This window comes from Lathyrus oleraceus, chromosome 5 (genome assembly GCF_024323335.1).
Source record: "Lathyrus oleraceus cultivar Zhongwan6 chromosome 5, CAAS_Psat_ZW6_1.0, whole genome shotgun sequence".
Classification (NCBI taxonomy): Eukaryota; Viridiplantae; Streptophyta; class Magnoliopsida; order Fabales; family Fabaceae; genus Lathyrus; species Lathyrus oleraceus.
In genome coordinates this window covers 164,271,568-164,296,616 of record NC_066583.1, presented here as the reverse complement: position 1 = coordinate 164,296,616, position 25,049 = coordinate 164,271,568, and the positions used below count along the sequence as shown (strand labels likewise).

The following is a 25,049-nucleotide window of genomic DNA, read 5'->3' as shown; positions in this document are numbered from 1 at the left end:
CTTTGTGCTTAGGAATTCAGAGACATGTCCAAAACCAACCTCAAACTCTCAATTTTAATATAATTTATTTATTTATAATATATATGAATATAATACAAACATATATATAATCGGTGCTATAATATGATATTTGTATTATAACCTCAAAGTAAATTTCTGAGCAGGTACGAAAAAATGAGACTCTCAAAGGCAACATTGTTTCTCTTCGTTTTTTTCATCTTCATTGTTACATGTGTTGTTGAAAGAGAAGCAGTGGTCAACGGACGAGTTGTGAAAGGTGGTGGCTCTGGAAGTAATTCTACCACTGTTGTTGTTGTGAGTTTTTTGGAATTTGAAACTTTGTTTTAAGACTTTCTATTTCTTTTTATTAATTGTAAGCTGTTATAGTATTGATTAAGGTTGTTTGTTGTTGCAGAGAAGAGGTGAGTGTGAAAAACAAGGAGTTGAGTGCGAGAAAGAAAATGGTGAGAATGAAGAAACTGATTTGGAAAATGAAGATTACATCTACACCAACTCTGTGTTACCTTAGATGACACACATTGCTTTCTTGTATTATGAAGTAATTGGTTCTTACTATTTTCTTTACTAAATTAGTGTAGTGTGTATTGTAGTTGTTTGTTATTGTAAAGGATTGGATAGATCTACACGTTTTAGTGTTAGCTGCAAATTGTTGGGTTAAATTGTTCAGTTTATCAAATGCAAAATCCATATACTAGTTAATCTTTTCTTTTTCAGATTTCCACACGCATTTCTATATCAACTTACAACATTAAATATATACTATTCATTATAAAAAAAAATTCAGTTGGATTTAAGTATAACACTCATAATGAATATTTCTTCTAATATAGGTTAAATATGTTTAAATATCTCAAATTTTATTTTTAGTTTCGTAAAATATTTTCTTTAAAAAATGATATTTCTAAAAAATTTCATTCATATTTTTAATCTCTTCTGCAACTTAGCGATGATTTTTACAATTTAACGACTGAATTAACAGCAATTTCAACGACAATTTATTATTTAACGACTAAATTAACGACAATTTTTATGATGATTTATTATTTAATGACTAAATTAATAATAGTTTTAACAATGGTTTTAATATTAGGAAACAAAATTTGAATAACAAAATCAATTCCCTTAAAAATTACATCAATATCGGTCTTAAAAGACACACCGTTGTGATGTATGAGTGTTAGAACTCTATTTAAGTTGATTGTCAAAACACATTCTCTCATAGGAAAATCTCCGATCCTCAATCAATCCACTAAAATATATATTGGCCTAAATGAGATGAGTCAAAATTTACACAAACTTTTTTTTTCAAAGATAGTGAGGCACTTCTAATTGGTATATATATTAATCCTTTATGGCTTTTATCTAGGTCATTATATATGCATTTGGATCATCTTCAAAAATGCTAGAATACACTTTGTAACATTCTTTTCAACTTTAATGATCGGATAAAATTCAGTGCGAGTCACACTAAAATTATTGGGCACCATTACATACTAGTGAAACATGTTTTGAAGTGACGAGATCATTGTTAGTAGCATTTCTATTTAATGAATGAGACTGAAATGTATAATTTATCATAATCAGTTGCCGACATACTTCTTGAGTTGAGATTTATTTTTTGCAAGAGAATACGTGCCTTTTAAATTGGGTTCAGCTTGCATAAACAAAGGCACTGTCTTTGGAGAATCTCAATTTGAAAAAATGGCAGTTAAAAAGAATAGACAGCTGCTAGCAAAACACAAATTCCAGAGACCAAAGTCAAACTAGAGACATCGAGGATTCTCGTTTATAGAAACACGTGGAAGTAACAGAACATACCCATGTGGTATGCCTTATTAAATTACCTTCATTTAAGAAGACTGCAACTCATCAACCACATTGGATACCAATACCAATAACTTATTATTATGCTATATCCCCATCAAATATCACTTCTGTGATCTATTTATGGTTCTTGTCATATTTGCTTCTTGCACCATATGCTATTTCAAGCCTTGCACTAACTCAATGACCTTTTGGAGAAGCTCGTAGAAGAAAAGTACATACTGTAGAGTGTGAGTAGTCAAACAGACACTGTAATAGTCTGCGGTGAAACATTAAAAAATCTGTTGTTTAGTCAGCAACTTAAATTCAACCCAACATGCATATTAATTGCACATGTTAATGTCAGGTTAAGGTTATGCTTCCCCTTCAGATAGTTGTAGGAAACTGCATCAACCCATGGTATTACAAGAGTAATTCCAAAAAATAATTAAAATTTACAAAGTTAAGTTAAATTCAAGTATGATATGTAAATAATGGAATATTTACAAAACTCACATCATACCTAAAGAAATTCCTTTTTGTGACAATTATTTTATGTGTTGTTTTTTAGGGGTGGCTAATGACAAAAATGCAGCTAGCTAATGCAGAGATCGATATACATTTACTGAGGAACAGGTGATGAACATAAAATGCCTCCAGCATGTTTGTTAGTCGAAAGATTTTAACATATGCTGGTGAAACCTGAAAGGTTGGTTTCTTCCAAAGTCATCCCTTTCATGGCCTTTAACATGTGCTACATATCGTCCAAATTCTGAAATAAGGCTGAACAAACCCAATAAATAAGGGACATATCAAGGACCTACAGGCACACGAAGAATCATTTTTAAATACTAAACCATCAACTGAGAAGAACAGTACCTTATATACAAAAGATAAAAAGCCAAATTACAAAAAGCCTCCTGATATACTAAAGATACATTGACAAGCTGCAGTACACCCTCCAAACCACAATGAGTAACCCATTGGTAAAAATAATTTGTCCTAAAATGAATGGCCCTTTCAAGTTTCAGTACAATATTAATTTTTCAATTGTATCCTCTAATTAATACTTTTCACTTCTAATGAATGTCTTAAATAAATTTTGTTTCAAATAAATGTCATTCGCAATTCTCAATTTTCAATGTAGAACTTATTATTATTTTTCCAATTATACATTTTAAATATTATTGTATACAATAGTACTTCCTAAGCACAGTAGTATTTCCTAAGCTTAATAAGATTAGTTTAGTAAAGTATCATATCTTTTTGCAATTTTATTAGATTTTTTAATTTGTGGGCAAAATCCTTAAATGACACTCATTTTAAAATGGACGGAGTACTTTGCATTTGAAATAATATGAACACAGATACTTAATAATGGTACTTTAGTAAAAGTCATATTTTCTCTATTTCGTTTATACATTTTTCATAATATTTGTGAAATCAAATGGATGGCTCATTATGGGACGGAAGGAGTTTAGCAATAATATACATTGCAATTTGCATTTGTCAGTCTTTAATTTAATTATACTTAACATACATTTCCCTCCAAGGTTGCAAACAGAGAGAACCAATCTTTCGTTTTAACAATCATGCAACAGGCACTAAGTACTGTGCTGGCTAATTTTTTGCTCGAGAAAACATAAATGGAATAGAACAAACAGAAGAGAGTCACACTAGTCCCTCTTTAACATTTTTTCAATGATGTACTTCTTGTGAAAGATATCAGAACTCAGAAAAGTAACCACTAGAAAGGTGATCAGACTAGCAAATACCAAAAGCGTAGTACAACCTTAAGGTTTGAAGTATCACAAAACGTTATATAAACAAAAAAAAAAGGATGACAAAAAAAAAATCACAAAGTACAATTGGCCGTTAATACAATGATACATGAATTCAATGTTTTAAAAAAGGATTCGGCCATCGACCCGACAAGCTCACGGGGTCAAGGAGTGAGTGGTCAAACAAAAGAGCCATTGGTTGAACCGCATGATTGACTTAGATAAAATCGTGTGACTCGGTCACAAAAATTGGCCTCGATAATAAAATTGTATAGGTACTAAGTCGAGTTTAACTGGATGACCCTATCACTAAAAATACAATGATACCTAAAAAATGTCATCATCGAATGAATCGATTTTTCATGTCTATTAATTTATTTATTTTTCTCTAGCGAGCAAAGATTAAAGGTTGACAGATCAGATTTCTATTTTCTACTACTTCTTTCTAAATTTTAATTTCTAGAATCTATTTTCTATTTTGAAGTTGTTGGTTTTTTTTTTGAAAAAATATTACATAAAACAGCATGGTTTTAACTTTTAATTAGGAAAAAATGAGAGCAAACATTAACCCCTCCGGTTTGCCAAAAGCCCCGGTTCATGCCAATTCCCACCGGTTTGATTACATAGCCGATTCAGTAGTTAGCTCAGACCGGTTACCCTTCCGGTTCCCAATTCAACCGGCCGGTCCGAACCAGTTTTTAAAACATTGTTTGAGTGATGTCATCAAGTGACATCTTCTCAATTCTAAAATCATGGGAGTAAAAAAAATTATTGTGAAAGAAACCTTCATGCTTGGAATATGCTGTTAAATAACCATGTTCACTACCTTATTAAGTATAGAACACTTTCATAAAGAAATAAAGTAAGATTCACCTTATAGTTGTTTATGCTGTTCCTGTTATCAATCGTTCCATTTCATCTAGCTTCTTGACCTTTACAATGCCCAAGAGCACTTGGAAACCAAAGAATGCACAGAAGACATATGCTACAATTGCAGGCATCTGAAAAGGTAATAAGTGATCAAACAATGGGAGTCACACCAGATAATCAATTAATTGACTATATAGTAAACACAGAAAAAAAAGGATGCGGGATAGGAACAAGAAAAAATAGGGATGCAGGACAGGATAGCTTACACGAATCGAATTAAGGTACAAAATTGTTGCAAGATTTATTAAGCTTCCAGCACCTACTGCCTGTAAATTGACAAAAACATAACAAGAATATGCATCATCCCAAAAGGTTTTCTCAGTCTTTGATCTAATAATACCACCCATCAATTTGAACAAAGATTGAAATTGAGAGACTTTTTTATGTCAAAAATTGAAAAGAAAATTGAAGACATATTGGCAGACAATAGAGACAGGCATGGACTGTACTTGCAACGAGTGTCAAATATATATACATATCCATTGTCAAATATATATACACATCCATCACTCGTTCAAAAGCTTTAGAGATACCGGAAATTGAAGTTTTGATTATGTAAATAAAAAGGTGAACCACATGAAGTCAATCAATGCAAAGTATATGAATCTACACGTAGATGCATGGGCACTCACAAATCTAGAGTGAAAAAATTAATATACTGGTATATGAGAACTACATTCATATAAAGGAAAAGATACAAGTTTATTATATAGCCAGTAAATGTAACAGTCAATATATTCATTCTCATTTCCATAATCAAATAAATTGTTGCCATTGATTGATCGGGGCATACGACAGTCAAAAGCCATATACAGTAGACTATAGAAATAATTCGCTACAGTCCCTAGTGAACCGCGAATTGTTTCGCTACCAATTCACGGTACTTATAAACTGGTTTGCGCAAATTCGTAAAAACTTCGCATCAGAACATGTACCACATACCAGACAGAAGAAAAAGATATTGAGCACCAAAATTTATAACTGCATTGGACATTGGAGTGCACGACCCTTCTTAAAAGTGTATCATAACTTTTAAAAAATGTATGACCACTGATATCAGTGCATATTATGTTTAAAAAGGGAATGGCTGCTATAGTGTATCCCACTCTTTCTGCATACTGTAATTCAGATCCTTCACTGCATACTTATAGTCAATATGCCTCTCCATGTTGATTAAACTTCAGATGTAGGACTTCAAGTATTTCTATGTTGGACAAACTCACAAACCTCGGCTGTTGGGTCACTATCTTTAACGTACCGACTAGGTATACCCCTAGGGTTGTGTACCGTGTATCTGTACCATCACCGCATGCCGAAGTGAATTGCTAACCAGGTGACTATGCAGTAGATAATAAATGTGAAGGACAAGCATGTCCCAGCGAATGATAAACACATGCTTATAGGCACTAAAGCCAATGCAAATATGAATAAACAAATAAACTTTTATTATCCAAATAAATCACATCTCAGCTTAACTCACATTCCCTATAGTCTTCTGGACTGTGGCAACACGCTGGAATGCCCTTTCAGACTCTAAAGTTCGAACTCGGAGCTTTAGATCTCCTTGCTCCTGCGAAAAATAAGTGCAGTGCGCAGTGATCTAGAGTACCAGAGATCCAGAACAATTAAAAGGTACAGATCAGATATAAATATCCAACACATACCAGTCTTTGGATAACTGTAGCAAGCTTGTCAACCCTGTCAGCCTGCCTAAATAAGTTGTAAAATGCTTGAGATTGTCTATCCCATCTATTACTGAAGTCCTGTATATGAAAAGATAGATATGAGAAAGAAATCATAATATTAGACTGATTCATGCGCAGTAGAAAGTGTTTATGACCACCTTTAAGACAACTTCAACCCCTGCCTCACGAAACCTTAATAACTCCAAAGCATAACTACAAGGCCAGAAAGGCTAGTTGTGTTATATATGAAAAAAAACATCACTTAAAGATGAATAACTAAAAATAATTACAAATGCAAAAGCTATGAACACAACACTCACGGTTTCGCAATCTCAGTAATGTCAAAACGTGGGTCAAGGCCCTTTCCAATGCCATCCAACACTGCAGAAATAACACTAGCTTATTTCCTCACAATCACACGCATAGGATTTACAAATTGAATTATTTAACTTATTTAGATTTACCTGAGAAGGCTCTAACAACAAATGTAAATGTAGCAGGAAATCGGAAGGGTTGATCGGCTGAAATGGATAATAAATCCTCACCTGATTAAAGCAAGACAGCTATGACTGAGTACTAAACATCTTTTTAGAAGTAAAAAAACAATACCTATAGGTCACATATTGTCATTAAAGTAATGGAAAATAATATTCAACAAGATTTAGTGCTTGATAATTGGAAGCAGATCATAATCCTTATAGTTGAGCCAGGTGATGTCACACTTCATGAAAAAATTCAATTTAGACCGATCAGGAAAATTAAGCAAAAGTTACAGGAAAAAAACATAAAAAATCATGGTATAATAAACAATTGTTTGTGTTCAATTTTCATCTACTTGTATACTACATATAACTTTTTAATAATTCGCTGTTATTATAGAGTCATGCTCCTTTGATTTTAGAAGAAAGGGACAATATGTGCTGTGTGGGAGATAACCTACATGCTTCCTTAGGACTCACTTATTTCTTATCTTAACATTTGGCCAGATTATTCAACAATAAATTGTTTTAAGCGCACACTTATATCTATAAAGCATAAAAAAGTGTGCATCCAATTACACCATGTGCATTACCAATAGCAGCTAGACGTTGTTTCTTCTTCATTATTTTTTCTTCCTTGCTTAATGGTTTTTTGAATCCAAGTTCGCCAGTTGCTTCCTCTTTCTCTCTCCTTTGTGCAGCCAGGCGCTCCTCAAAGCTGTAGAAGACAGATATTGAAAAACTCAAGGTTAGATGTGTAGAGTTCTAGCATTACTATGGAAAAATAGTAGCAACAATGAAAAAATAATCTAATGAAAATATCATGGGTCAGAAAGGTGTTTGTGCAGTAAGTTTAAAATAGACATTAGTATATTTCTAACATAACAAATCAGGACAGGCAAGTTGCACCAACCCTAGTAAAAAAGCAATCATTTATGCCTTTGGCATGACAGATATAAGTTAAACAAAATGAAGAAAATTCATAATCTATTTACTAGTGCAATATATTGAATTAGCAAAACTTGTCTTCAAGATGAAATGTTTTGACTTAAGATTCTCCTATTAAGTGGCGTGGCTTCTGCATTCTAATGGGTACACCAATTCTTAGGGATGTGTGGTTGGGCCTAACTCAACTCTACAAACCGGCTAGTAGAAATATCATGGTTCTGAGCCTTTATACTTCCCATATATCAGAACACTGACTTGTAGGAATATCATGGTTCTGAGCACTGGATGTGTTTCGATGTGTTAGAATACACACTTAACATGTGTTAATTGTGTAAATAGTACTTGCTATTAATTAGGAATATAATTAAGGATTAGATTGATTCTCCTAATTCTTAAGAGATAAATTATTTTGATTGTAAATACACTCATTGTGTAGTCATGTGGCATGACACTCCAATATAACATTTTACAACATGTATAATATAACTCCAACTAAATAGGTTCATAACTACCTGTTTAGAAAAAACTGTGCTGTTCGCCTAACAGCAGTCATATCTCCAGTAGGGACAAGAATACCCATTTGAACCATTGATTGAAGAACCTAAAACCAGCACACCGGATTCATTTGGTAAGCATTTGCAATTTTAGGGATGGAATATTGTGGAAAAGTATCCATAACAATATGCTACACTATCTATTAAAAGCATCTACCTTACCTTATCTGGATCCTTCTCATAGACTCCATAAAATGTTTCAAGCAAGCCTTCTCGGATGTTTGGACTAATACTGCAAGATGCAGTACCGATCATTATTTGTAAAGGCAGAGCTTAAAATAAGTGCTACTGGTAAATTCTTGTTTGAACAGGTCTGAACTAGTCATAGAAGACAAAGAACATACCTTCCCATCATTCCAAAATCATAGTAGATCAACCTTCCACCATTAACATCATCAACTGCAATATTTCCAGGATGCTGCAGGAATATTTAAACATATATTAGTTGCACACAAAATATCAAGCGGCAAACTTCCTAATGATAATCACGAGACATGAAATAACGAAAATTTATTATTCCTTATTTAAGACAAAGTTTGATTAGTGTTGAGATCCCGCGTCAATATGGCAATATATCTAAAGTAGTTCTCCCGAGGTATGGACAATCATCGCCCTTGAGCTAGCTTTTGAGATAGAGTTATGTAAGATAATGGAATGCGTTGCCTTTTCATTAATCTGAATAGGGTATATATACAACAATGTGTAACGTATGTAATTATGATACAATCCTAATTATAGGAAATTATTTATGACTAATAATAATCAAATATTCTATTCTATCACACCCCCACAGTCGAAGCGGGAGGTTCACGGACGCTTAGACTGGTCCGAAAATCATCAAAGAGAATGCGAGGAAGTCCTTTGGTGAAGATGTCTGCAATCTGATGTCTGGATGGGACATGAAGGACGTGAGCCTGACCACGCGCGACCTTTTCCCGAACAAAATGAATGTCCATCTCAATATGCTTAGTGCGCTGATGCTGCACAGGATTACCAGATAGATAGATGGCACTAACATTGTCACAATACACCAAAGTGGCCTGAGGAATAGGAAAATGGAGTTCTAGGAGAAGATTGCGAATCCAACACGATTCTGAGACAACATTGGCAACTCCCCTATATTCGGCTTCAGCACTAGAACGGGAGAGAGTAGGTTGTCTTTTTGAAGACCAAGAAATAAGGTTGTCCCCTAGAAAAACACAGTAACCAGATGTAGACCGTCTGGTGTCAGGACATCCACCCCAATCAGCGTCAGTGTAGGAGATCAGTTTTGTAATAGGAGATGGTGATAAATGTAATCCAAAATGTAAGGTGCCCTGAACATAGCGCAAAATGCGCTTAAGAGCAAGCATGTGTTCCGTGCGAGGGGCGTGCATATGAAGGTGAGATATTGTAGGGCCCCTGCAAGACTCCGATACATGGAAGGATCCTCATAAGAAGTGCCGGAGGAGGTGCTGAGTTTCTGTTTAGTGTCAACAGGAGTGGCTGACGGTTTACAAGACGCCATGCCAGCACGTGCAATGATATCTGAAGCATAAGTGCTTTGACTGAGAAACATACCTCCAGGATAACGAGATACTGCAATACCCAAAAAGTAACTCAGAGGACCCAGATCCTTCATTGCAAACTCAGATGCTAAGAGTGACATAATTGATTTGCAGAGGACCTGAGTGGAGGTAATGAGGATGATGTCGTCTACATACAACAAAATGTAGGCGATGTCTGAACCTTGTCGATATATGAAGAGAGAGTGATCTGATGTGCTATGACGAAAACCAATAGTGGCGACGTAGTCAGCAAAGCGTTGGTACCATGCCCTGGGCGCTTGCTTAAGACCATACAATGACTTCTTCAACCGACATACATAATCTGGATGACGGAGGTCGCGAAAACCCAATGGCTGATGCATGTAAACAGTCTCATGAAGATCACCATGTAAAAAAGCATTCTGGACATCCAGTTGATGAATGGGCCATGATTTGGATAGAGCAATGCTGAGCACTGTTCGAATGGTAGCTGGTTTCACCACGGGGCTGAAAGTCTCATCACAATCCACACCTGCAATCTGTGACCTGCCATCACCTACAAGACGAGCCTTATAACGCTCAAAGGAGCCATCAGAATTCTTCTTATGTCTAAAAATCCACATACATCGAATAAGATTAGCATCACAAGGACGGGGAACTAAATCCCACGTCTTATTTCTAATAAGAGCATCAAATTCAGATTGCATTGCAGATTTCCAATTCGGGTCTGATAAGGCTAGTTTAGGATTTTTAGGTATGGGAGAGATGGTGTGGTCGGAGTGAGAGATTGATAAGTTAAATTTTTGCGGGGTTTAACAATGCCTTTCATGCTACGTGTGGTGATGGTTCGTGTAAGTGGAGGTGGATGTTGTTGAATTTGTGGTGATGTGGGAGAGTTTATTGGAGTCGGTGGGTTGGTCTGAGAGGTAGGAGATGATGATTGTTGGTTTATTGAGGGGAGTGGCTGGTCAATTTTGCTTGTGGGTGTTGATTGGTTATGTGCAATAGGTGGTGAAATTTGATTTTGCCACTGATGTATAAGGTAGGGGTGAAGGTCATCATCTAGGAATTGATAAGAGTGAGGTGAAGGGGAGTGTATCTTGGTGAAGGGAAATTGAGTTTCATCAAAGATAACATGCCTTGAAATTATTAATTTTCTATTAGACAAATCAAAACACTTGTAACCTCTATGATTCGGTGGATAACCCAAGAAGACACACGGAGTAGTAGCGGGGTTGTAACTTATTGATGGTAGACGACGGGAATAATGGATAACATAGACAACCAAAGACTCGAAGGTGTGTGTATGTGGGATCACGACGATACAGAAGTTGTGTTGGTGACTGATTATGACGTGTTTTACAGGGAATAATATTTAACAAATAAGTTGCCATGAGGAGAGCATGATGCCAAAATGAGGGGGGGACATAAGAATGAGCTAGCATAGTGCGTATCATATTATTAATGGTTCTTATTTTACGTTCCGCTTTCCCATTTTGTGAGGATGTGTGTGGACAAGAGAAACGAAAAATTAGACCATGATCTGTGCAATACTTTTGAAAAGGCTCATTATTATATTCACCGCCATTGTCACATTGAAATGTTTTGACTTTTTTTGAAAATTGAGTTTGAATGAGTTGAGTAAGTGACTTGAACGTTTCAAACACATGGGATTTTCTGCTAATAGGAAAAGTCCACAAGAAGTTTGTAAAATCATCTAAGTATAATACATAATATTTATGACCAGCAGAGCTTAAAATTGGAGACGTCCATAAATCACTATGTAAAATATCAAAAGGCATCAAGGTCGTAGTTTGAGAATCAAAAAATGGCAATTTAACCTGTTTGCCTAAAACACAAGAGTCACAAACAACAGAAGAATTAAAAGGTTCACAACATATGAACTTATTTTTGCAAAGGGAATTTAAAACAGACACGCCAGGATGACCAAGACGACTATGCCAGAGACTGGAAGTGAGACCGGCAAAACTAGGAGAAGTGGTAACTGGATAAAGATCTCCACGACTATCACATCTGAGAAGGGAGATCCCCGTCTGAAAGTCAGAGACAGTAAAACCAAAAGGGTCAAAGGAAACAGAAACATTGTTGTCAGTGGTGAGTCGTCTCACAGAAATTAAATTTTTAATAATTTTCGGGGCATGCAGGACATGTTTAAGGTGAAGTGGTTGGTGAGATGTGGTTATTTGTGTGTGTCCGGTGCCGTGAATTGGAATTTCATGGCCACTGCCAACAATAACTTTCTGATTTGAATTACTTATAGGAAAATAAGACGAGAGATTACCTTGTGATGCAGCTGTGTGAGATGTTGCGCCCGTATCCATGTACCACTGATTGTCAGGAGTGTGGAGTGACATTGTGTGCATTGCGGTCTCAATGTCTGTCGGTATCTGAGAGGAGGTAGAGGCTGCATACACCTGAGGACGTTGTCCTAGAATGCCTGGTTGCTTAGGAGGACCGGCAGGGCGTGCCCACTGAGAGGTGGGATATGGACACGGTGGCATAGCCCATGGTGGTGGAGTCCAACCCCATGGTTGCCAAGCTGGGTACTGTTGTTGCTGCTGCCAAGGAGGAGAGGACCATGATGGAGGAGTGTTGGGAGCTCCAGGCTGAGGACCACTGCGGTTATTACGTCCCCCTCCGCGGCTCTGGTTGCCACGAGAACGGTTGTTGGGGCGGCGGTTGCCACGCTGAGAGGTGTCTTCAATAAGTTTTGACTGAGTGGTGTGCATGGCAGCATGAGAGCCTGTGTTTGCCATCTTAGCCATACCGGCTTCTTCCAAAGTGAGCATTGAACGAGCCTGATAGAATGCAGGGAGAGGATTACTCTGGCGAATCAAGGTGGCAACACTACGGTAAGCTTCTGGGAGACCCGATATCAGCTGAAGGACAAGACGATGATTGTTGACAGGGGAGCCGACATTTCTCAATTGATCAGAAAGCATCTTAAGACGCTGACAGTAAGCAGAGACATTTGGAAAATCCTCCATACGAGTGTTAGAAAACTCTTGCTCAAGAGTGACAGCTCGAGCATTTTGGTTGTCCTGAAAGATATCTTCTAAGCGATTCCAAGCTTCTACTGCAGTCGAGTTGGGTTCCAGGATAGTGGTCAGCAAATCAGTAGAAATGGTGGAATAAATCCACTGGAGAACGGTGGCATCAAGAGTGGTCCATTGTTCATGCTCGGCATCGGTAGGGGCTGGAGGTGCTTTTTCCGTAGATGGAACAATGTGATGCAAGACTCGATGTGAGCGAGCATGAATTCGGAAAAGCTCGGCCCATGTTCCATACTGATCTTTTTCCATCTCAAGAATAATAGGAATGTGGTTCCTAATGTTGGAGACAGCAAGAGCGGGATGAAAATCATGTTTTGAAACACCGGTGGCAGCGACGGACTGCTCGGAAACATTGGCTACAGTGGGAGTTTTCTGAGTATTGTGGTCGCTATTGCTGTTTTCGGAATCAGACATGACTGCTTCTTGTTTCACAGTAACAATTCACGAGTAGAATACAACAACAGTGGACAACACGGACGCGCAGAGGAGAGAAATCACGGCGTTGTGGTGTGCTATCGTCGGAACAGAGATGTGAAACCCAAAAGAAAGGAGAATGAGGAACGCTTCTGTTTTGTTTTTCTGATACCATGTAAGATAATGGAATGTGTTGCCTTTTCATTAATCTGAATAGGGTATATATACAACAATGTGTAACGTATGTAATTATGATACAATCCTAATTATAGGAAATTATTTATGACTAATAATAATCAAATATTCTATTCTATCAAGTTATACTTAACTCAAATTCTAAGATGGGAACAAAGCTCTCAATCTGGTAGAATCTACTTTGGCATCACATCAAAAACCCTAGCATTCTTCACTCTAGTCAACCCTAGGTTGCTTTTACTGCAGCCCAATGAAGCCTATGCTAGATATAGCATTCAAAGAAGCCTGCTCAAGCCTATCCAAGATATATCATTGAGCAACCTGTACATGACCGGTGTTGCAAACTTCACACTTCTTATGAGAATCCCTCCTTGTATCGGAGTCTTGCAGGGGCCCTACAGTATCTCACCTTCACTCGACCTGATATATCATATGTTGTTCAACAAGTTTGTCTTCACATGCATGCCCCTCGCACGGAACACATGCTTGCTCTTAAGTGCATTTTGCGCTATGTTCAGGGTATCTTACATTTTGGACTACACTTATCCCCATCTCCCATTACAAAGCTTATCTCCTACACTGACGCTGATTGGGGTGGATGTCCTGACACCAAACGTTCTACATCTGGGTACTGTGTTTTTCTAGGTGACAACCTTATTTCTTGGTCTTCCAAAAGGCAGCCAACTCTCTCCCGTTCCAGTGCTGAAGCCGAATATAGGGGGGTTGCCAATGTTGTCTCCGAATCATATTGGATTCGCAATCTTCTCCTGGAATTCCATTTTCCTATTCCTCAGGCCACTTTGGTGTATTGTGACAATGTTAGTGTCATCTATCTATCTGGTAATCCTGTGCAGCATCAGCGCACTAAGCATATTGAGATGGACATTCATTTTGTTTGGGAAAAGGTAGCTCGTGGTCAGGCTCGCGTCCTTCATGTTCCCTCAAGACATCAGATCGCAGACATCTTCACCAAAGGACTTCCTCGCATTCTCTTTGATGATTTTCGGACCAGTCTAAGCGTCTGTGAACCTCCCGCTTCGACTGCGTGGGTGTGATAGAATAGAATATTTTGTTATAATTAGTCATAATTAGTTTCCTATAATTATGTTGTATCATAATTAGATAGTTGACCAAATGTTACACATTGATGTATATATATTCTATTCAGATCAATGAGAAGGAAACGATTTCCATTATCTTACATGCATGAGATGCGTTGTGAAGATCCAGGTGTTCAATCTTAAGAGAAGGAGGGGTGAGTTGAGATACCACATCCATTATTGATATGGACAGAGTAGTTCTTATCTTTCCTTGTCAGGTGACATGTTTGTGCTTATGACAGATAGGAGATGCTTCTAGGAACCAAATGAAATTATCATTTTTACATATTTATAGATTTCTTTGGGTGCTAAAAAATCATGAGAATGGAGTTACATTCCCATTTGTTATATATAACAAACTAGCTGATATTCAAGTAAAGGAGTCACCCCTGGTAGAAAAACATTTGAACTAGTGGGCAACTTCCTCATCCAGTACCTCCAGCAGTGAAAGTTAACTGCTGCTGGGTACCCCCAAGGTCCCCAACCCTAGTCAAATACAACCCTACGGTTATTAAGCTTGTGTCTAGATTATCTACAATCACAGGAAATCCAGGTAGTTTATATGAGGAAAAGGCCTCCCTCAATAGGCAGGCAAAAAGGTTTCCAAACACAGAATTGATATTGCTTCGCCTTACAATGTAAAGACATAGAGGGCTTGATAGCAAGACCCACCCATCAATGAAAGGCAGGAGTTAGAAATTAGCATTAGTAATTTAGTGTTGCTACATGGGGGAAACACATTTCTTAACATACAAAAGTTACTCTAAGGCAACAAGATAAATTAAGACTGTCATAATACAAGTCCCACATCAAACAGACTTGCAAAACAATAATAACCATAAAACACAAGTAGCATACTGCTTGTAGCTCTGGCATTAGATGCTAGTGTTGCATCATAAGAGCAGTAAAAGGCAGTTAACATTTTGGCTTTAATAAAAAGTTTACCATATGGCCAATCCAAATATAATATGACATAACATATGAAGAGAAATTTGATTTCAATTCTAAAAAGGAAAACTCACAGGGTCAGCATGGAAGAAACCATGCGATAAAATTTGCTCCAGGAACGACTCAACTGCATATCTCCCTAGCCTGTAGGACATAATACAAACATCAGAATAATCTTTGAATTAAGTTAGCACAGAAAAACAAAAATAAATGGTAATTAGTCCACAGTGGTTTAGCCAACCAAATAAGTAAAGATTCTATTAACCTTGTGCGATCAACACCAAGTTGATCTAAAGCTTGTATTTTGTTTATTTTAATTCCTGGAACATATTCCATTGTCAGAATCTGCATTGAAAACATAGTTATGGATGAATAAGTTACCGATATAAACGGGGAAATATGAACACGGATGCGTTTTCCATATTATGTGAGAATGAAGGTTAAACCTGTGGTGTGGTATAATCCCAGTAGATTGTAGGAACTTTCACATAACTCATGTTCTTAAAGTTACTTGCAAACAATTCAGCATTAGCAGCCTCCTTGGTGTAATCAATCTCCTGAAAATTATTAATTTATGTTGCAGTAATAAAATCAGAGATAATTTGAGGATGTGCGGAGAACACGTGCATATGTCATATCAAACCAAGAATGAGATTCAATACAGTAGAAAGTAAGAACCAAAACTTCAGCAAAGACTCGTGAATAATGTAAGTTAATTTTTTGCTTTATTTTTCTGGTTTTTTAACACCTAGTTTTCCTATAACTTCATTTACTAGGATCTTTGTTAGAGAAGAAGTCTCTCACATACAACTCCATAGAGAAATAGCCAGCCTCGTTGCCCACCCCATGCACCCAAACTCTAAACAAAGTGTTTCTATACTGTCTTACTACCTCCGTCTCCCCGTTTAACTATGGGTATTTATGTGAAAAAATAATTAATATACCTTGTAACTTGAAGAGGTCTTACAAAAAGAGATAATATTTTACAAGAGGCTCTTACATATAGGGACATAGGTAGTATTATTGGATTTCTCTTCAGCAGAATTAGACAAATGATTTCCTTCAGTAATGCCAATTAACCTAAAATAGAAGCAATTTGCCAAGATATTATCACCTGATATAAGACAGAGGCACATTCATCATAAATAGCAACCCAATCCCTCTTTGCACCATCCGACTTTGGATCAATTTTTTGAAGATATTCGGCAATAACCTGAAGTTAAAAAAAGGATCAACTATCAGCATAATATACACTGGTATAGAATCTTCAAAAGAGGGAGATCCTTGTACCAAAATTCTCTCTCAAAGAGTAGAATGAAATGTCTGTGCCTAGCTATGTAGACAAGAAAAATCATGTATGCAAGATAAAAGTATATCCTTGAGACCAGCATTTGGAAATTAAAAGAGAAATTGAAGAATTATCAGACAGTAATATCACATTTGCAGACATAGCTATAAGCATAAGGTTTATATGGAAAGCCTTATAAACTATAACACTGACCCTCAGGTTTTTTAGATCAATATCAAAAAGATCCTTGAGACCAGGCCTTTGCACTTTAACAACAACCTCTTGTCCTTTCAATCTTGCCCGATGAACCTGACCTGCATTAGGGGGAAACAGTTTGCTAATCCAGTCTTCTCAAATATTAGAAATATTTATTTGCATGTTATTTTCATCTGTTATTAAAGATTGTGAATCAGCAGGCTCACACCAGCCAGACAGTGTATTTATGTGTTGAGTATTCAGTTGTAGGTTGATATTTGGTTTTGACAGAATCTGACAGTTATAGCAGACTGGCAGACAGATCAAACCTTCACTTATTCTATAAAAAAACATGTCATGTAATCAGATTCATGTTGTTAATTAGGGGTGTTCAAATCCAAACCGATCCAAATAAAAATAAAAATCAATCCAAAAAAACCGAAAACTGCAAAAAACTGAATATTATTGGATGGATTTGGATGTCATTTTGTAAAAACCACTTGGTTCGGATCAGATTTCGGATTAATTTTTCAAAACCATTCAAACCGAACCGCACCGCATGTATATATTTTTATACTTATATTTTTTTTATCAATATGATTTGCTGTGTTAATTGATTATTCGATGATACTTATTTTTTAATACTATTTATTAATTTAGTTTAATCTATTTATTTTTATTATTTCATTTGTTTAAACCATAATCGATCATTTTTATTTTGTAATATTAATTTTTTATTTTTAATATATCATAGGTTACATATTATATTAAATTTATTATTGATTAGCATTTTTATAATCTTAATAAAAAATATAATTTGTAATTTGAATATCTAAAAACCAATTCAAATTAAACCGCATGAAATTAGATTGGATCGGATCGGAGTTTTTAATCAATCATCTAAAATCGAACCGCGATTAGATTTATCTTTGGATCGGATGAGTTTTACCTCAAAATCGATTCAAACCGCACCGCGGACACCCCTACTGTTTTCACTTTATGCTATTTTCTCACATTTTATCGGCAACTAAAATTCTAATACAATAGTCCTAGGTTCAAATCCAACCCTAGTGTTAAATCTCTTGAGGGAGAGCTTAGCCGCCTATTATGGTTCTTTCTGGCTAGAGGGTTGGTCTCTACAATTGCGCGTTAAAGATATCCAGTTTATACCAAAAAAACAAAAAAATCTAAAGTATCTTGTAAGTACCGCTCAAATAGTAAAAAGCTACAGGGATATTTTAGATTTGAACCCACAATACCTTCTCTTCTCTACACTTAGTCTGTGTGAGTTTTGCTACAAAGCTCTATAAAACAAAAACAAAAAATTCCAATATGGTATCGTCAGCATTTTCTCGGTCCAGGCACAAAGACTTCCACATCCTTCCCTCAGAAATCAAAACTTCACCCATTACTCTGCTCCTCCTACCACTGGCATTAAATCTCCATTAAACAATATGATAAAAAAAATTGTAGGTACGTTTGATGCATATTGAGGCACGAGTAGAACATCACTAGTACTTTTTTAGGGTGTTTGGATATACAGCTTAACTAACTGCTTATTTGATAAGTGTTTATCGTATAGAAGCTTAAATACAAGTTGCTTCTACAATTAAAGAGTGAATAAGGGTATACTCTGCACAAACTGAAAACAACATATGACAATAAGTTATCTAGAAGAATTTATTAAAATAAGATGAAAACATCTTATGGATACATTTTAAGTTATTTTCATTAAGTTCTTCCAAACACTCATGCTATTGCTTATATCATAAGATAAGCCCAAATAAGCTCTTCCAAATACTTCTATATACTTTTTGGTGGTCAATACACAAAACAATACAAAATTTAACACAATATCTTTCAACTATGCAATATTTATTTCAACTAAATAATGCAATCTGTTATAATCTTAATATAACACATATTATCAAAAAGATATGCAAAGTACAATGTTGATTACCAAGACTTGCAGCAGCTATTGGTTCATAGTCAAACTGATCAAAGATATCACCTACAGAAGCTCCGAGCTCCTCTTCAACAATAGCTATAGCAGTCTCAGAGGGAAATGGAGGCACTTGATCCTGAACCCAAAATAAAAGGTAACTTAAGTACTGAAGAAATGCAGCCTTTATATTTTTCTTTTTCAGCTTAAGCTTTCTAAGTTTATATAATACGTCAATATTTTCATGTCACCAGTTTTTAGGATTCGAAGGAAAACACTTTCGCATTTCATAGTTATAAGCTTTTTTTAATATCAGTTGCTGCCAAAATAGACGAACAAGATTGAAACTAAATAATACAAGGATTACAAAATCCTTATAACAAGAAAGTTTGCTTCTCGTGAAAAATTATGTATAACACGTGCTTAGATTGTAAATAACTTGACATGAAAATATCACAAGATTTCTTAGAAAATATTGACAACTATTTATCATAAAAATAAAAAGTTCAAGATAATAGCATCATGGATGATGATGCTCTGTTAGACCTCTTATTAGTATTGTTATTAAATTATATTAGACTACAAATGTTATGTTTAAGGCAGCAGTTATGAAATTAGGCTGGTAGTTATTTCATTATGTTTTTTTAGACTGATTTTGAATGAAGGAAAATTCTAACATGTGCCTTAAGCAACTACTCAAATGTAGAAATATTCGTCTTAAAAGTCGAGCATTCAACTTTTAATAGTTAAAATATTGTTTTTTTCAATGCTAAATTTTCACTTTTAAATTCTTCAACTTGTGTAGAAATATTTGTCTCCAAAGCCGAGCATTCAAGACCCTTGAATAAGTAGAAAAACTGAACCAAGCTCTTGAATTTTAGGAAGAGAGAAACCCAAGACTCTCGAATTTCTTGGGAACCCACTGTGTAATCTTATTCTATCATATCATAAGAGTCAATAATTTCAATTAAACCTCTATGTTTGGTACCAGTTTCTATCAACGGGTGTCATAGCATACAATTATGGGCATTTTTCATGGTTCACAACAAATCTTGTATAAGTTTTGATATCATATTAGAATTGGGATTGGGTCTAACTCAACCCCTATAAAATCGGACTTATAAGGTAAAGATTGCCCCCACGGACAAATACAGTTTCATATCTTATTTCATCTAATGTAGGATTCTTAGCAGAAAGATATGACGGATGATATAACAAAACTACATAAGCAAGTTCAAAATACATCAATGTAGGGAAATAATCTCATAAATGATGTTCAAGACTCTAACTTACCTGAAGTTCGGACAACTGGTCAACATACTCTTGAGGAAGAATATCCACCCTAGTGGAGAACTGCTGACCAATTTTAATGAATGTAGGGCCTAATCTCAAAATGCTTTCCTTAAGCCACTTGGCAAGGGTCTTCCGCCTTAACTTCATTTTTCCCTCGGTCATTCCTCCTGTAAGTGATATCTTCAAATCAAATAAAACCAGACAATGGCATCCTAAAAATTCGTCAAAATTCAATAAATAAACATTTCATATTGTAACAGGTTTGTTTGTTACAGGTAGCCTAGCCATGGGGCTTTTTTTATTGGTTTTTAAAGCTGATGTTGATCATAAATATCATCAAAGAACAATGAATAACATTTCGAAAAGAATCACGATACCATCTTAACCAGCAACTTTTATTAATCCATTGGTTTGTATTTATTCACTTCATAGTCATTAATCCCAGATAGCGGAGCGGCCAACTCTAAAAGTGAGATAGCGGGATAACTTTTTGTACTAATAATTGTATAATAATTTATAAAACATATGTCATATACTTAATGTAAAATTAAACAAATAACACAACACTCAAAAGATTTATCAAATCCAATGTCAAAGAACAATGCTTAATAAAGATTCAAAACATCACAACTTAAAATTCAAACTTATTACTATTATATGAAAATTCAAGCAAACATAGAAATCATAAATCATCGTGAAAGAGGTCTTATTCAAAATATTCCTCAAATTCTTCATCTTCATCATCTTCTTCAACATCTTCTACCACCACTTGTTGTGCCATTGTTGCCCTAGATGTACTTGTAACTTCCAGTTTCCTTGACCTCCTTAGTGTAGATTAGAGGCTCATTAACCCCACTTGCATCGGCAACTTGAGACCAAGTTAAATCATCATTTTGATGAACCAATTCTTCTTCTAAAGGTTCACCATCTTCTCCTATCTCTCCCCCATCTCTCACCAACCATTCAGTGTGATAATTAATTTCGTCAAAAACCATATGATCAATCTTGCCCCGAATTTCAAATCTTCCAATCAAAGCTTAGTTATACTTGATGAAAACCAAATATTGCAACCTTAGATGCTCCAACTTATTTCTCTTCTTGGAATGAACTTAAAATAAGATAATTTGAAGTATTAATTTAAAAATACTTGAATGTAAGATACTTTAATATCCTAGTAAAAAAACTAATACTTACATGTTCAAAGATGCTCCATTTACGCTCACATCCGGAAGCACTACAACTCAAACTCAACACTTTAATCACCAATAATTGCAAATCCGGAGTTTCGACTCCATAAGACTTCCATCACTCAGCTGCAATTAAAGAATCATCTACATTAGGATATACACAACACCAAGTGTCTCGCATGCGACCAATAATTATAAAAAAAAAATGAACTTCCATCTTAATTGAAGGTAATGTCAACCTTTGTCTAACTGCCACTCCTATACCAAAGAGACCTGTAGCACCCTTTTATTATGTCAATTGTACTGAAATCCTATCTTCCTCTTCATGGCTTCCATTAAATGTCTCAATGCATTTACGGAGACCTCTCACCAACTTAGAATCATTCTCAATTTCTAGTTTATCATCATAATATCCCGGTTTGAGATAGTTACCAGCAACACGTAGCGAAGGATGAAGTTGACACTCTCATCTTTTATCAATGATGCGAATGATGAAGTTGACACTCGTAGCGAAGGAATCAATGTTGCTGGTAACTATCTCAAACCGGGATATTATGATGATAAACTAGAAATTGAGAATGATTCTAAGTTGGTGAGAGGTCTCCGTAAATGCATTGAGACACTTAATGTAAGTCATGAAAAGGAAGATAGGATTTCATTACAATTGACATAATAAAAGGGTGTTACAGGTCTCTTTGGTATAGGAGCGGCAGTTAGACAAAGGTCGACATTAGCTCTAGGTAAGATGGAAGTTCGTTTTTTTTTATAATTATTTGTCGTATGTGAGACACTTGGTGTTGTGTATATTCTAATGTAGATGATTCTTTAATTGCCGCCGATTGGTGGAAGTCTTATGGAGGCGAAACTTCTGGATGTGAGCGTAAATGGAGCATCTTTGAGCATATAAGTATTAATTTTTTACTAGGATATTAAAGTATCTTACATTCAAGTATTATTAAATTAATATTTCAAATTATTGTATTTTAGATTCATTACAAGAAGAGAAATAAGTTAGAATAAAAGGTTGCAAGACTTGGTTTCCATCAAATATTACCAAGCTTTGATTGAAAGATTTGAAATTCAGGATAAAGTTGATCCTATGGTTTTTGGCGAAATTAATTATCGCACTGAATGATTGATGAGAGAGATGGGAGAGATATGAGAAGATGGTGAACTTTTAGAAGAAGACTTAGTTCATGAAAATGATGATTTAACTTGGTCTTAAGTTGCCGATGCAAGTGGAATTAATGAGCCTCTAATCTACACTAGGAGGTCAAGGCAACTTGAAGTTGCAAGTACATCTAGGGCAACAATGGCACAACAAGTGGTGGTAGAAGATGATGAAGATGAAGAATTTGAGGAATATTTTAAATAAGGCTTCTTTCATGATGATCTATGATTTCTATGTTTGATTGAATTTTTATATAATAGTACTAAGTTTGAATTTTTATATAATAGTACTAAGTTTGAATTTTTATATAATAGTACTAAGTTTGAATTTTAAAATGTGATGTTTTGAATCTTCTACTATATTTTGAATTTTCTATAATATTTTGAATCTTAATTAAGCATTGTTTTTTAATATTGAATTTTATAAAAAAAATATATTATAAATTAATATACAATTATTAGTAAAAAAGATATCCATCTGCTATTCCACTTTTAGAGTTGGCCGCTCAGCTATCCAACATTAATATCTCGGCTAAAAAGTTCTAATAACTAACATGATCATATTATAAATTCAAGTATTCAACTAATAAATTATTATGCTCGGTTGAATCTGCTTTTGAACTATTTAGTTTCCGTCTATAACTGATAGCAAATTAGCAAACACTCCTGATCCTGACGCAAATGCATATACCACGCAGATTCATATACCACAAATCAACTTTAATTGATAAAGTGGACATGAAAAAGTTCCACAAAACTATTAATGTAATAAGCACCCCATACACATCACTTAAAGAGGAAATTTGTTTACCAAAGAAACAGTGCTTATTAAATTTAAAATTAATAAAGCACATATGATTCTTCCAAATTCCAATGGATAGAGACAATTAATAGGCGACGACGAACCTTTGTAAGAAAACTTCTGATTGTCCAGCCATGCCTTAAAGATGAACGTTACAACAAATCCCCAAATCTCTAAGGTTCTCTGGATTGTAGAGTAAGTCTTGAATCTGCTCCAACGACCTCCAGGAGCAACTGCTACCTGCAACAAAACAAAAAAAAACGTTCACAGTTCATATTTCTTTCAAACTTGTACAACCACAAAACGCCGAACTAAAACGACACCGTACCTCAACTTTTACTTTCTCAGTTTGTTTAAACCACGCATCTTCTTTTCCAATCTCCTCCAACCTTCTCTTCCTCCCATCCTCATTCACCTTAGAGACTTCAACGTCCACCACCTCTGTAGCAGCTACACCGTTTCTATATCCGTAATCCCCCGGGCTTTTCTTGACGGCGCCGTTAACGTATCCTCCTGATGCTTTATTGTCGCCGGCACGGGAGGCAGCTCCGTTTCCGCTCCACTTCACGTCGTTAACTCGCTCGGCTAACGCGGATTCTTCTTTCGATGCGCGGATTCGCGTGGTGCGAAGAGCAACGTTGGAGGTAGAAAGGCGGGAAATGGAGTATGTAGAAAGAGAGAAACGGTTACGGTGAGGGATTTGTGGAGAAAGAAAATGGAGTTCGGGTAAGTGTAGAAGAGAAGATGTAGCCATGAATTGGAAGTTTCTAGAGAGAGATTAAGGATGATCAGTGTAGAATCCTGATTTTCATGGTATGAAGAGGGAAGACTCAATGTGACAAAAACAGAGAGGTAAACGAAGTTAGATGGAGTGGAACAAATTAGAAAGGAGGGAAGGGGTGGAGATAAACGGGACACGTGGCATCAGTGAAGCTGGGTCACACGATATTTTCAATTCAATTCAGAATTATTATTTTTAATTCTTAGTAATTAATAAAGTAAAATCAAGTTTGATGATTTTCTATTCTTATTGATTTGGCTTGATTTCGCGGTTGAAGACCTTACTTTTTAAAATTAAAGGTGTAAAAGTATGTTTTAAAATTTTATAAGAATTTTTTGGATGAAGTATTTTAGTTAAGAAAATAATTTTTTTTAAAATTTAAACTGATTTGACAAAATATATTTTTTGAATAAAATATTAAAAATTGTTAAAATAATATAAATTTATGAAGTATTTTATTTAAATTTAATAAATTTTAAATAATACTAAAATATAAAAAATTTGAAATTAATTATTCATTCTATATAATGAAAATATTAATTTTTTTATTATTAATTTTTTAAATTTGATAAGACGGTCCTTATATTTTATGAAAAATTCAAATTTACCTTAAAATTTTTAAAAAATTATAAACGAGAACTTAATATTTTTCAAATTTTACAAATTGGTTCATTCAAAATTTCAAAAATTGTAAATTGATCTATATTTTTCATTTTTTAAATTTGATCCAAAATTTTTAAAATTTATGAAAATGATTCTAAAATTTAACAATAAATCGTTTTAATACTTCATCTAAACACAAGAAATTAAAATGAATAGATTTTAATTGAATCATTTGAATTGTTTAGAATTTTAAATTCCTTAAAAAAAATTCAATTACCTCATCTAAACACACTATAAATGATTAAGAGCTATAATTTTTAACTCAATTGA

The 25,049-nt window shown here is 35.1% G+C and overlaps 1 protein-coding gene across 4 annotated transcripts; it reads right to left on the bottom strand.

Annotated features, from left to right (window-relative positions):
* Positions 1–2,145: 2,145 nt before the first annotated feature.
* Positions 2,146–24,204, bottom strand: LOC127080518 (protein ACTIVITY OF BC1 COMPLEX KINASE 8, chloroplastic). 4 transcript variants are annotated; one of them, XR_007788025.1, is made up of 22 exons: positions 23,664–24,204; positions 23,440–23,575; positions 20,177–20,343; positions 18,902–19,022; positions 16,960–17,060; positions 16,573–16,671; positions 15,905–16,015; positions 15,724–15,803; positions 15,533–15,602; positions 8,546–8,619; positions 8,364–8,433; positions 8,160–8,248; positions 7,293–7,417; positions 6,685–6,765; positions 6,541–6,601; positions 6,379–6,433; positions 6,200–6,298; positions 6,016–6,105; positions 4,742–4,801; positions 4,479–4,606; positions 2,704–2,826; positions 2,146–2,607 (listed from the first exon to the last, which is right to left on the bottom strand). XR_007788025.1 is itself a non-coding variant. In XM_051020837.1 (21 exons), the coding sequence occupies exons 1-20, from the start codon at positions 24,087–24,089 to the stop codon at positions 4,490–4,492; spliced, it is 2,232 nt and encodes a 743-aa protein (XP_050876794.1). In that variant the 5' UTR covers positions 24,090–24,204; the 3' UTR covers positions 2,146–2,644; positions 4,479–4,489. The 4 variants fall into 4 exon arrangements, 3 of the variants coding, with proteins under 3 accessions (XP_050876794.1, XP_050876795.1, XP_050876796.1); XM_051020837.1 differs by lacking the exon at positions 2,704–2,826 and having other exon boundaries at positions 2,146–2,644; XM_051020838.1 differs by lacking the exon at positions 2,704–2,826.
* Positions 24,205–25,049: the final 845 nt, after the last annotated feature.